The sequence below is a fragment of the Artibeus jamaicensis genome, unplaced genomic scaffold (assembly GCF_021234435.1).
Source record: "Artibeus jamaicensis isolate MK-2021 breed Jamaican fruit bat unplaced genomic scaffold, CSHL_Jam_final contig_1015, whole genome shotgun sequence".
NCBI lineage: Eukaryota > Metazoa > Chordata > Mammalia > Chiroptera > Phyllostomidae > Artibeus > Artibeus jamaicensis.
Window position 1 is genome coordinate 13860694 of NW_026521194.1, and position 13369 is coordinate 13874062.

General features: G+C 37.2%; 1 protein-coding gene across 4 annotated transcripts in view; it reads left to right on the plus strand.

The window, feature by feature from the left end:
* Positions 1–13369, plus strand: part of ERBB4 (erb-b2 receptor tyrosine kinase 4) — a 995253-nt gene that overhangs the window by 533045 nt on the left and 448839 nt on the right. For all 4 annotated transcript variants that reach the window (XM_053672642.1, XM_053672598.1, XM_053672619.1 and 1 more), the window contains exon 3: positions 5645–5831. In XM_053672642.1, coding sequence (XP_053528617.1) covers positions 5645–5831 — 187 coding nt within the window. The remainder of the gene's footprint in view (positions 1–5644; positions 5832–13369) is intronic.

Below are 13369 nucleotides of genomic sequence, written 5' to 3' on the forward strand. Positions count from 1 at the left end.
AGCATAATTCTTGGTCCATACCTATAATGTTTCTTATATTAGAGCCCCCTGATTATTTGATGGCTATTCGTAGCTTCTCCTCCTGTGTGGTCCAAAATCCATGCTGGGTGAGACACTTTTATCTATTCAAAGCTAGAAAGAGTTCATCCCCCTAACAAACTAAAAATTGCTATTGACTTTGTTTCTTTGCTCACAGCCTCTTTGTTTTTCTCACTTGAGCGTGCTTCACCTGTGTTTTTTTCCCAACAACCCCATTTATGTATTCTTTCATCACATGATAAGGCAATGAATTTGTGCCACTTTGATAAGAAGAATCACTTCCTAAGTGGAATTAGAGCTAATGGTGAGCCTGTTAGAAATTATGATAGATTTAAGACATGTTTTAGACAATGGATGGATTGATATTACATCCTCCATCCCCAACATTTATCTTAGTACCATCATTGCAACCTAAAGCACTCGATAATTGTTGTGTATCGATTTTAGGATAAACTATTTTCACAATCAATGGAATGATCTTTAAACTAAATGATGTTACAAAGTGTTTTATCTCTCTACTAAGAATTTAACAGCATAACAGTTCTAAGAATTCAAAGGGATAATAATTCAACCATTTAGAGGACTTGGGGGGCTCTAAGGCTGGATTACTCCAAGCAGGTGTAATTTCAGATAAACTGTGGTATACAAACAATGCATGCCATCATGACTTTTAACCCTCTTTTAAATCCCCCTAGCATTCATCTCTTCAATCCAAAATGCAGTATTTGAGATTGCTCATTGTAACTCAGAATTCCCAGTCTGAAGCCAGATACAAGTAGTTTCATATGTTCCATCCTCTTCCTCTCCAGCTTTGCTCCATCAGGATTCTACTCTTTCAAGTGTTTAGCAGTAGCATGCTCACTCTTAAGACTTGTGGAGCCTGGGGCAAACATATAAGTGGGGTCTCCATATTTATGTCTTTTTTAAAATTTTAACTTTTTTATTGATTATGCCATTACATTTGTTCTATTCCCCCCTCCACCCTGCATGCCCCTCACTCACCACTCCCCCCTTTAGTTCATGAACACATGTCTCAAGTTCTTTAGATTCTGTATTTCCCCTACTATTCTTACCCTCCCCCTATTTTCTATCTACTGTCTATGCTACTTATTTTCTGTACCTTCTCCCCCCTTCTCCTTCTCCCACTCCCCTGTTGCTAATCCTCCACATGATCTTCATTTCTATGATTCACTCCTGATCCAGCTGTCCTCTTAATTTGCTTTTGTTTTAGGTGTGGTTGTTGATAACTGTGAGTTTGCTCACAGTGAGTTCAACTTTTTTATCTTCTTTTTCTTAGGTAAATCCCTTTAACATTTTATATAATAAGGGCTTGGTGATGATGAACTCCTTGAATTTGAGAAGCACTTTGTCTGTCCTTCCATTCTAAATGAAAACTTTGCTGGATACAGCAATCTTGGTTGTAGGTCTTTGGTTTTCATGACTTGGAATACCTCTTTCCAGCCCCTTCTTGCCTGTAAGGTCTCTTTTGAGAAATCAGCTGACAGTCTGATGGGAACTCCTTTGTAGGTGACTGTCCCCTTACCTCTTGCTGCTTCTAGGATTCTCTCCATTTTAATCTTGGCTAATGTAATGATGATGTGCCTCGGTGTGTTTCTCCTTGGGTCCAACTTCTTTGGGACTCTCTGAGCTTCCTGGATTTCCTGGAAGTCTATTTCCTCTGCCAGAGTGGGGAAGTTCTCTTTTATTATTTGTTCAAATAAGGTTTCCACTCGTGACTCTTCCCCTTCTGGTACCCCTATAATTCGAATGTTGGAACGTTTAAAGATGTCCTGGAGGTTCCTAAGCCTCTCCTCATTTTTTGAATTCTTGTTTCTTCATTCCTTTCTGTTTGGCCAATATTTGCTTTCTTCTGGTCCACTCCATTGATTTGAGTCCCAGACTCCTTTCCATTACTATTGGTATCCTTTGCATTACCATTCATTTCAATTAGTTTAGCTTTCATATGTTTCTCTAATTTGTGACTAAAATCAACCAGTTCTGTGAGGATCCTGATAACCAGTGTTTTGAACTGTGCATCTGAAAGTTTAGCTATTTCCTCATCGCTTAGATTTATGGGCTCTGGGGGTCTGAGTTGTTCTTGAGCCATTTTTGGTCTATTTGTGCCGGTAAGTAAGAGGGGGCGAAGCCTTAGTTGTTTACCAGGGCGGGGCCACCAGGTCTCTGATTTGTGACGCTGCGTTTGGGGGCGGGGTCAGAGAGGGAGCAATGGCGGTCCTCTCCACTAGCCCAGTCCTTCCATCCCACCACTCGCCCCAGCTTGTTTATCCAAGAAGAATTGTGGGAGCCTGCTGCCCCGCGCCCTGCGGTCTCAGTGCTCGCCTCTTCACTGGTTTATCTGCACGCAGATGCTCGACCTACTGCAGACAGCCAGCCGCGCCTCTTCCCTGTGTGCTCCCATAGCTAGCCCGCTATCCCATCTGCGCCTTCAGCTGCTTGCGCACCACCAGGTCAGGGATCTTTTCGGTCAACCGGCTTCACTGCTGGCTTACCCGTTTAGCCGAGCATTTCGTCCTTTTTTTTTTTTTTTCGGACTCCGTATTGTCGATTTTCTGTGTGGTCTGGTTATGTTTATCGTTGTTAAAAATAGTTGTTCTTAGATTTGATTGTGCACGGAAGCAAGATGGGTCCACCTACACCTCCATCTTGGCGGAAGTCTATTTATGTCTTATTACTTATTATAAATCAAGCAGTATTAAATAGGTTATCTTCCACTTTGGAAGTTATACCTCTATACCAACTGGATGGCAGGTAAAGTGTTAGAATATTTTGGACTTCTCAAGAATATTGTGTCATACAGAGGGATGGACTCTGACCCTTAGGCTGTCCTCTAACCAGTTCCGTCCTGTACTGTGAGAGCCTATGCAACACACTGAATGCACACTCTAGCCCATGAACTCACCCCTCCAACATGGGCCCCTGGACCACTCCTCCTTCCTAGATGCATGGACATTGAGGGCAGAGCCTACTGTCTGGGGGTCAGAACTGGGAGGGATGACATCACTGGCCCAGGATAAGTGCTCATGGCTATTTGGAAATGGAGGTCTAAGATCACAGGGGTTTGGAGCATGGTCTAGAAAAATGAGTGCTGACTCCAGATGGGCACTTCTCTTGACTCCACAGCTTTTGCCTGGTGGTGAAGGTGTGGCCAGAACAGCCAGAGTGCTGAGCAAATATTTGCTAGTTTCTTATGTGTATGCCAGTGCCACTCCAGTCACATGGGGCACATGATTAAATAAATCAATGTCCTCACTCTTGTAGAGCTTATATTCTTGGACAAATAGACTATAAGTACTAAATGTAATGAATACACAAACTGTATTGTGCATTAACTTGTGAGAAGTACCTGTAGAAACAGTAAAAGGTGGGAGTGTTGGCTTCAACTGGGAAGTTGAGATTTGTGCAAAACCTTGAAGGCTCTGAGGACATCAGCCAAGAAGATAACGACAGCAAGAGAAACTTAAGCCTTTAAGAGTATAGTGAGTACCTTGGGACAGGACTGCAGTTTCCATGTTGGAAGTGGAAAAAGAGACCAACAAAACTGGCACAGAATGAGCAAGATGGAGAGTTAAAAAGAGAAGTCAGAAAAAAACAAACTGACCAACAGATCACACCGTGCGGCACTATCCAATGGAAATATGGCCATAGCCATAAAAACATCATTTTAATTTTTGCATAGTCACAATAAAAAGATAAAAAGAAATGGGCTAAGTTAACTTTAATAATGCATTTTATGCAACTCAACTTATCCAAAATGTAATTTCAATATTTAATCTTTGAAATTAAGAGTGTATTTTACACTTGCAACACATCTCACAATCTATACTAGCTATATGTCAAATGCTTAGTAGGCAAATATGGCTAGTGTGTACTGCACAGGGCAAACCAGATAGAGATTTCGACTCATCATTGAATACCTTTGTATTACTCTGACTTGAGAAATGTTTCAGGGTTTTAAGAATTTAATTTTCATGATTTGATTTATGTTTTAAAGATCAAGGGTAGCCTTAACAGAGAAAATACCATAAAGGATCTCACCTATAAGTGGAACCTAATCAACAAAACAAATAAGCAAGCAAAATGTAACCAGAGACATTAGATTAAGAACAAACTGACAGTAACCAGAGGGGAGGTGGGAGAGGATCAAGGTGGGAGAGGCAAGGGTAGGGCTTTCAGGAACATGTACAAAGGACACATAGACAAAACCAAAGGGGAGTAGGATTGAGGGTGGGAGGTGGGGATGGCTGGAGTAGTGGGTATTGGTAGGGGGAAAATGGAGAAAACTATACTTGAACAATTAAAAAATGTAAAAAATACAAATTTACCCATCTTTAATAATCCCCCCTCAAATTAGAGTAGAAACAGAGAGATTTATTGCAATGATCTTAATGAGGAGAGATGGTGGTTCAGGGGACCATAGCAATGGCTGGCATAGGACATGGTGGAAATCCTGATCATTTTAAATATGGGACAAACAGGAAGGATTGCATTGGGTGTGTGAGGGGAGAGTCAAGAACAATCTCAAGATGTTGTACAATCCAGATAAGAGAGGCTGTTGGAGGGATAGTGGAAGAAAGATGCCTGGTCATTTTGGAATAGGTGTGTCTGAGAAATGAATTAGACATTTACGGGGTAATGGAAGGAAGAAAGTTGGTGGTGAGTCTGGAGTTTCAGGAAGAGTGTGAAGGTAACAATTTGGAGATTCTCATCCTTGAAACTGGATAAGATCACCAAGCGAGTAAAAGTAGAAAGAGAAGAGAGTACCAGGGACACATCGCTGGGGCATCTGAGGTTAAGAGATCTATTGGAATAGTATAAAATATTTTAGTAATTTTTCAGTTTATTTAATGTTTTAAAAAATGTAACACATGCTATTAACTGTCACCATGATCATATTCTTTTTTACTGAATGACTATACCTTTTAATGAAACCTAAACCTTTTCTTTTGGTGATTTTCTTGCTTTAAAATGTCTCCCAAACCTTCAATTCATTAACTCATAGATGACTATGTTAAAATAGACAGTAAAAATAAAAAATTTGCTCATAATCAAATTAGTGACCCCAGTGTCTATAATGCATGTTTTTACATGTTCCCCAGTGACATACAAGGTGACTCTTCTTTGATAGCTATAGTGATAGATTGTGGGACAGATTTCAAATTAGCAGTTTCAAATCTGTCCCACAATTTACAAACAGATACAGCTTTGTTTTATTTGTGATAAGCTTACTAATTTGCATTTTGTATATAAAGTTTGATGGATGGTTATGTGTTTTTACTCATTTTAGTCTGTCAAAAAATGGTATCTTTATGCCTTGAATTATATTTAAATCTTAGGTATGAAGAATGCTTCATGAAACACAATCCATTATCTTATAATAGGCATATTCGTGACTTTAAAAATATAAAAATCATATTTCAAATGAGATTTTAACTCCGTGATCTCATATTATCAAGACCATTATTTATAATACTACATAGAAATGGGTATATTATTAAAACTGAAAAATATAATTAAATGATTACATAAATTTACTGACAAATAATCTTTACTATTTTGACAAAGCCATTTGTTTGTGTCTTTCCAGTCTATTCGAGAAGTCACAGGCTACGTATTAGTGGCTCTTAATCAGTTTCGCTACCTGCCTCTGGAGAATTTACGCATTATTCGTGGGACAAAACTTTACGAGGATCGATATGCCCTGGCAATATTTTTAAACTACAGAAAAGATGGCAACTTTGGACTTCAAGAACTTGGACTGAAGAACTTGACAGGTAAGGAAAATATATAAAATAGCAATGCCACTGTCATTATCAATGTAACATAATAGACACACATGTGTGCCTCTGTGTGTGTGTGTGTGTGTAGTTACTGTGGTATGTGTTATGTTGAGGAACACAGTATTTAAATATCTAGTCTTTATCCATCTTATGGGAAATCATGCCCTCTGATTTCCTTGTTTCACTTACAGAGAGTGTGAGTGCGGGCTGAGGGGTACCTTAATACTGTTATCTCAGCTGAACAGAAGTACACTGGCAGGAAGTGCTCAGTGACTGAACACGGAGATAGGAAGCAGGGTGAAGAATGTTGTGTTCAGTGGTCTCAGGTGGACGGTGGACCATATCATTGAATCTCTGCAGTTCGGCAACTCTCACTCTCCGTAAAGCTCAGTAAATACACAAGTCGTTATATCTAGTATTTTGCACAATTCTTTATTTTTTGAAAAATATACCTAATTTATTGTCAGTTTTGATGGCTCCTGTTTAGTAACTCACTAAATGCCACTTGTAATTCTTTCTCAGAATTTTTTAATGCCATTGATGACGTTTACCCCCCTAAGACTGGAGATAGATAATTGCTAACAACTTAGTGTTATTATCTTGCTACAAAAACACTGTGTAGAAATTTGTTTGGTAAACTGGTCCTTACAATCCCGCCAACATCTTATTGGTTCACACAGTTCATAGTCATAATGACTATGGTGGAAGGCTTTTGTTACAAAGTTTCTAATCATAAATTGTGCCACGTGTGCCTGTAATCAAAATGTCCTCGTTCGCAACTAATCATCCTCCCACAGTGGGAAAAAGGAGTTTAAAGTCTTAATTATTCTAAATGAATATCTATATTATATTTTGCATCAACACTGTAGTATTTTATGTGTATTTGGGTTCACTCACTGGTAATATTTGTTGATATTAAAAATGAAATACTTTGGAGATATTGCCTTAATATATCAAGTAACAAAATTATCATCATCATCATCATCATCAACCAGGCTATTTAAACACTTTGTTTCTTTCATTTACACTGGATATAAAATATATCATTTTAAGTTAGAAGTAGCTTCATAGTTAGCTAGACGTGAGAAGTGAAATTGGGATATTTTGGATGAAGAAAGGAATATTGATTATCTTACTTATTTTGGACATGTTTACTACAGAACTGAACACATAATGGTAAATATGAATTGTTCTGAATTTATAGATTCCTTCATCAATATTTTTATATCTTACTAAAAAGCAGGGCTTTTGACTAACTTATCACTTGATGAAAATGCTAAGAGAAAGAACTTGGAAATGAAATAGGTAGAGAAAAATTGAATGAGTGAAATTAGGAATCTAAAAATAATATGATCTAGTTAAAATTGCATAGGAATTATTGGGCTTTCTTCCTAATTTTCCTATGATTACAGCAAAGAAGCAATGAATTCTTTTTGGAAATTTTTATAATACTTGAATTATATTATTATTTTATAATATGTAATAATTGTAGACTGTTTTTATACAGAACATTAGTTTGTAAGAGTTCCTATTTATTTCCATGTTTAACATCATGCTACTAAAATATTAATTATTTAATCAAAATTATGCCACATTTAAACATATTGTACCTACTAAGCTTAAACCATGTGTTACTTATGACTATGAGATATTTAACTTTTGTAATACCAAAATACGTCACCTTAAAAAAGTATTTCCGGCCATGGCTGGAATAGCTCAGTGGATTGAGTGTGGGCCTGGAAACCAGAGTATCGAGGTTCGATTCCCAGTCAAGGCACATGCCTGGGTTGCAGGCCAGTTCCCAGCAGGGGACTCACGAGAGGCAACCATACATTGATGTTTCTCTCCCTCTCTCTTTCCTTCCCCTCTCTCGAAAAATAAATAAGTAAAATATTTTTTTAAAAATATTTCCTACTCTTCCAGAAAGCCTTACAATATATTCTTGTACAGTAGTAGAAATGGGCAATTAGTAAATGACAAGAAGAATGAGTTGTTTAGGGAAAAATGTGTATTTGTTCAAGAGTTATTATTTCTTTTTTGTATATAAATTTAGATGCAATAAAAGGAATGGCAGAAAATTTAGACAATTAAGAAAATTTCCAGATACTTGAATATATTTATTAGGTAGTTGACAATGACAGGTCAGCATCCTTCTGTGAGAGAGTCTGGAATCATGGGCTGCTCTTTAGGTAACAGGACCTCATGTAAGTTCAATTTTGAGAATCAAAAGTTATACAGGAAGCGTGATTTGTGTTCGTGTACAGGAATATATGAGGAAGGGCAAGAGCAACCTGACTGTTCACAGAAAGCAGAATTGGGGATTGGATTTGCTCTGTAGCAATACCTTAAGGAGCTAAGTGTTGTACGTCATCTGGTTAAAGTAACAAACAAATATGGCAATTTAATTCAGATCAGATTGTGTTTGTGTTTTGGAAATATATTTGGTTTATGTTGTTTGTTGATGTGTTATAAAATGTGAGCTATGAAATTTTAAAAAATGATCTTATGTTAATATAAGGCTACAGGTCTTTTTTTAACTCTAGATTTACCTCGTGTAATATGAAGCAAAATAGAAAGTTTGTTGAGTACCCAAATGCTACACTAATTACTGTCCTAGTGAATTACATTTTTAACTCAATTCTTAAAGGTCTAGGAGCATAAGCATCTCCTAGGCACTTGTTAGGAATGGAAATTCTTGGGCTTCACCTGAAACTTAATGATGAGAAAATGAGGGTGGAGCCCATCAACAAGTGTTTTGAGAATTCCTCCAATGATTCTGATGGCTGCTGAAGTTTAAGGAACACTGACGTAATTAATAAAAGATGTGTTACCAAGAAGTGGTAGCAAGATATATAGTTAATTTCTTCACTTGACCCAGGCAATTTTCATTCACTCAGCTTCTGGAGAGAAGGGAAGGGATGGAAACATGTGGATGGATACAGGAGAGCTGAGAGATGAAGAAGTCATTGGGAATAAATTTCATTTTGTATCATCATTTTGCCTAATAACAGCTTTTCATATGATAAACCATTACACAGACTAATAATTTCTAGTGAATTTTCTTTTTAAGCAAAGTTTTATTGTTAAGTGCATTCAATGAGTCATGAGAATGTGAATTGTCCTATAAGAAATAATTTGTTTTCCCTAAAATCTTTTTTTTTTTGCTGTGTTGACCTTAGAGTAGTATGCCTTTATCACAGTGTATTTGCCACCTGCAAACTCTGTCTTTGTGTAAAATGTATGTTTGGTTGACACAAGGACTCTCATATCTGAGGCTTATGGGTTGGGTGCCACTAACACATATCAATTAACTTCTACCTTACACCTTTTTATTAATTAGCTTGATGCTCACCCAAAGCTATTCCTTGGACTGTAGACATTATTATAGTTCTTACATATTTCCACTGTGATTGCATCCAAAGATCAGAAACACACTTCAACATTTTTTTTCTAGCTTAACAGAAAGACTTATTTGCCTACTGTCATTCATATTTTCCTGGTCCATATGGTTAGGCTAGGTAGAATGGAGAGGAGACAGGTCTCTAGATGCAGGATAAGCTAAAAGGGAGTGAGGAGCTCTTCTTGGCAATGTCTATGTGCCCTGCTACACCGGGCACATTCTGTTCTGGTCCCGGGGAGAGTCCACTTTCCATCATTGTCTGCTCAGGCACGTCATCCTCCTCAGGCAATTGGAAGTGATACTGCTGCTTTAGAGGAGTTCAGGCTGGATAGAAATCCACTACTTCCTCTATTAAGGTCACTTGCAAATGGCTGTGATTCTTATTAATCACTCCCAGTGATGATGTTTTGCTAATTTTTTAAATAAACTCCTCCTTAAACATTCTTATTCAAAGTCTGAACCAACATTTAATAATTCAAACATTAAGCCTAGGAGCTTCCACTAATTTAGTCACCTGTCTTGACAAAATGTAAAGGTTGTTTCATAACGTGGGGCATAAAATCACTATTATTTTCTGATATCTATGATTTAAAAATTACTTCATGTGTTGGTAATGGTGGATAACATTATACAATTTCATCTATATGCTGTATTATAGAAAGCAATTTTTGAGAAATACCAAAGTTCATATCTATTTTACTGTTCATATCTCACTTATACTGATGATAACTTAGGTATACATCTACACAGTACCTTTTAAAGTTTAAGGTTCCCAAAGCCCCTTCAACATTATTCAGTAATGGTCAAATAAGTGACCTAATGTTAAAAGGACAGGCCATTTGTAATTGACTCAGTGTATTTCAAAAAGTATAAATTTGAAATCAGAAATTCTGTGTTTAGCTGGAGGATCACTAATTACACTCTTGTTTTCCTTTTCTTCCTCAAAATCTTAAGTCTCAGCTCACAGTGTTCTTCCAGCATTCGTGAACTAAGGCAGAGAACTTGCCGACCACAGCAGCTTGCACATCGAGGATGTTTAGGGGACCTTGGTTTTCTTTCTCTGTGTTGTTTGGTTTTAGCTTTCCTTCATGTTGACACGTCGACAAAACACTTGCACATGCTTCCAAGTATTCAAATGGTTCCTGTTGCTTCATTGAGACTTTGAAACGTGACTTGTGTAGACAAAAAGGTGCTCCAAATTTCATCCTCTCTAATGATACTACTTTGGAACAGCTTCGTGTATAAGAACCATTTCTCTGGCAGTGAAAAGCCCGAGGCTTGTCTTTGTCTCCTCTCAGTAGGATTGCCGCCTCTCGTACTCCACAGAACTGCTCAGTCTTTCCGCGGCTCAGGCCACGCACCTGTTGCCCCAGCCCTTCACTTCAAATCTCTCTCATCACGTTTCATCCTTCTTTGGCTCTGATATGTGTCTTGACCTAAATAAGAGATATGCTCATTCTGAGCTCTTTTTCTGACATTAGAGTTGCTAAGCATTCTTCAGCTGCTCTGTGAAAGGTCTTAGTGATGTTTAAGTGGGTTCAACTAACCTAGTTCACATGGGTGTTAAATACAATGTTTGACAATGGTACTACTAGCCACTCAGCGTATGGTGATAGCTACAGAAGAAAGTGATTCCAAGGATACTCTTAGCTGAAGAATAAATTGCTTGAAAAAGGATTTGGTCAACACTAACCTATACTGAAAATCATTTGAGTCAAGTGGAATCCACAAAGCGTGGCACGTTTTTATAGAACCATCAATTTCAAAATTAGGTCCACAATTTCTCGAAAATGATACTCTAATAAATGTTTGTAAAGAACATTATTTGCTCATCATGCTCGATGATGTATGTTAACAAAAAAGTGGAAACCATAAAAACTATAAGCAGTGTATTTATGTATTTAGGCAAAACAAATATGTTTGAAAGGAAATGTTATAGATATGGGATCAGATAGAAATGACCATTTGAGCAAATTTCTAGGATATGTTCTCAGCTATAGAGAACTGATTAATGAATTTATAAAACTGAATGAATGTAAAGTGGGAATTTCTTCTTCTTGTACCAAAGACCAGAGAGAAGAAATAAGCCATGTTACTGCAGAAATAAGATATAGGATGGTGGATTTATAGGGAATAGAACCATTCCTTCTCTTTCAGCTAACATGTTTTATGTCATGAGTAATAACGTAATCTGCCAGGCCATAAAAAGCAGCCCCCTTGATTTATCTCCTATCCAAGGATCCTGAAGGGGCCCCATTCTTTGCACTACATTATTTTTAATCTTGACAGCACCCTTAAAAAAATTGGGGGCAAGTCTGGCATTATAAGAGTTTCTCAGGAAAATTCCCTATTTTGACATCCTGTGATTATAATTTGTTATCCCTAAGATACACTAAGATATGTATGTTCCCTTCCCTAAAAAAGAAAGTACATTTATTCTAAGGAAAGAAAACATGTAAGATAAAAAATCTCCCTTATGAAAGCTTATTTCTTGAGAAAGCTTGCTCATTTGCTTATAACATTCAGAAAATGCAAGAGTCTTTTTCCCTCAAGGACCTAAATGCAATCACAGAAATTGATTAGATATTATCATGAGAATATGCTTTTCTTCTAAGGACAGCAGTAACGATATCAGAATACCTGCCTCTTCACCCTTATGGCTGATTAGCACTGTTGGGCCTGCGGACACCCAACTGTAAAGAGCTGGCAATCTCTCTGTGTCCATTCCCAGTCACCAAGCAGTGCCGGGGCCAGAGTCCGAGATCATTGCCCATTCTGAGTTGCTGAAATCAAATCAGAGCCCTGGAAGCAGTGGGAGACATGTTTTGGGGGTAACACGAATTTGTATTTTGGAAGGAATAAAGAATGTACACAATCTTGGAGGAGCCTCAATTGCAATTGTAAACGCTATGTAAATATATCACCTAGGTTACTCAGAAGAGGCGTCCCTCAGCTTGGCAGGGGATAAAACTCTCAGTCATGTTGCTGTCTTCCAATATTTATCAAAGGCATGGTCATTATAACCCCTATATTTTTATGGATTTATACATTTTATAAAATGCTTCCAAGTTCCTTTTTAAATTTTTTTCACACACAGCCCAATAATGCTGACTGAGTAAGTATTTTGATTACAGTTTTTCTTGTAAGGAGACCAGACCTAAGGTCTTGTGGCTAATCAAGGTGACTTGTCTGAAATCTAGAACCTGTTTTCTATCTTTTCATATTGTGCCATTCCTAAGAAATATTTAGAAAAATTTCTCCGGGTAAGCCACAACCAGGAAAAATAATAATTTACCTGTATACATAAACAATTCAGTATTAAGCAGAAAATCTTAAGGTTATATTTTAGAAAGAACTTTGATTTTAATTGTTGTATAATACTTGAATATATCATGGTTGCATATATGAAAAGCGATGGTAAGTTAATAAAATATACAAATAAATACATACAATGATAATATTGTAAATACTGGATTTAATTTGAAAATATCTGATTGTGTCCTGGCTGGTATGACTCAGTGGATTGAGCACCAATTTAGATTCCTGGTCAGAGCACATGCCTGGGTTGCAGGCCAGGTCCCGATGAGGGGGGATGTGAGAGGCCACTGATCCATGTGATCAATGTGATGTTTCTCTTGCACATTGATCACATCGATGTTTCTCTCCTCTTTTTCTCCCTGCCTTCCTCTCTCTCTCTAAAAAAATAAATAGATAAAATCTTAAAAAAAATGAAACTCTACAATTAAGTTAATTAATTGCTTTGTTAGGGTAATGCCGTCTCCCTTTAAAGCGCAATCTCATAATGCCATTGTGAGAGAAAGGGAAAGCACTGGGTTCAATGGTGAGCTTTCAATAATGTTATTTAAAAATAAAAATATATAAAAGTATCGAATGTACTAATTTTATAACACTGCCATTCAACAATAGCTGTTCAAAAATCAAGATGACTAAACTCTTAGCTATAACACGAATATTTATGAACAGTCTCACTTTTATCAGAAAACATTTAAGATTCTTTGGAATGTGATGTCAGTTCAAATATTTGTTCGCCTTGTTTTGTTCCACTTGTCTATTCAAGACATGCTGAGGTACAAGCTCTTCCAAATTTTCTCAACATACCTGCCTTCTCTCA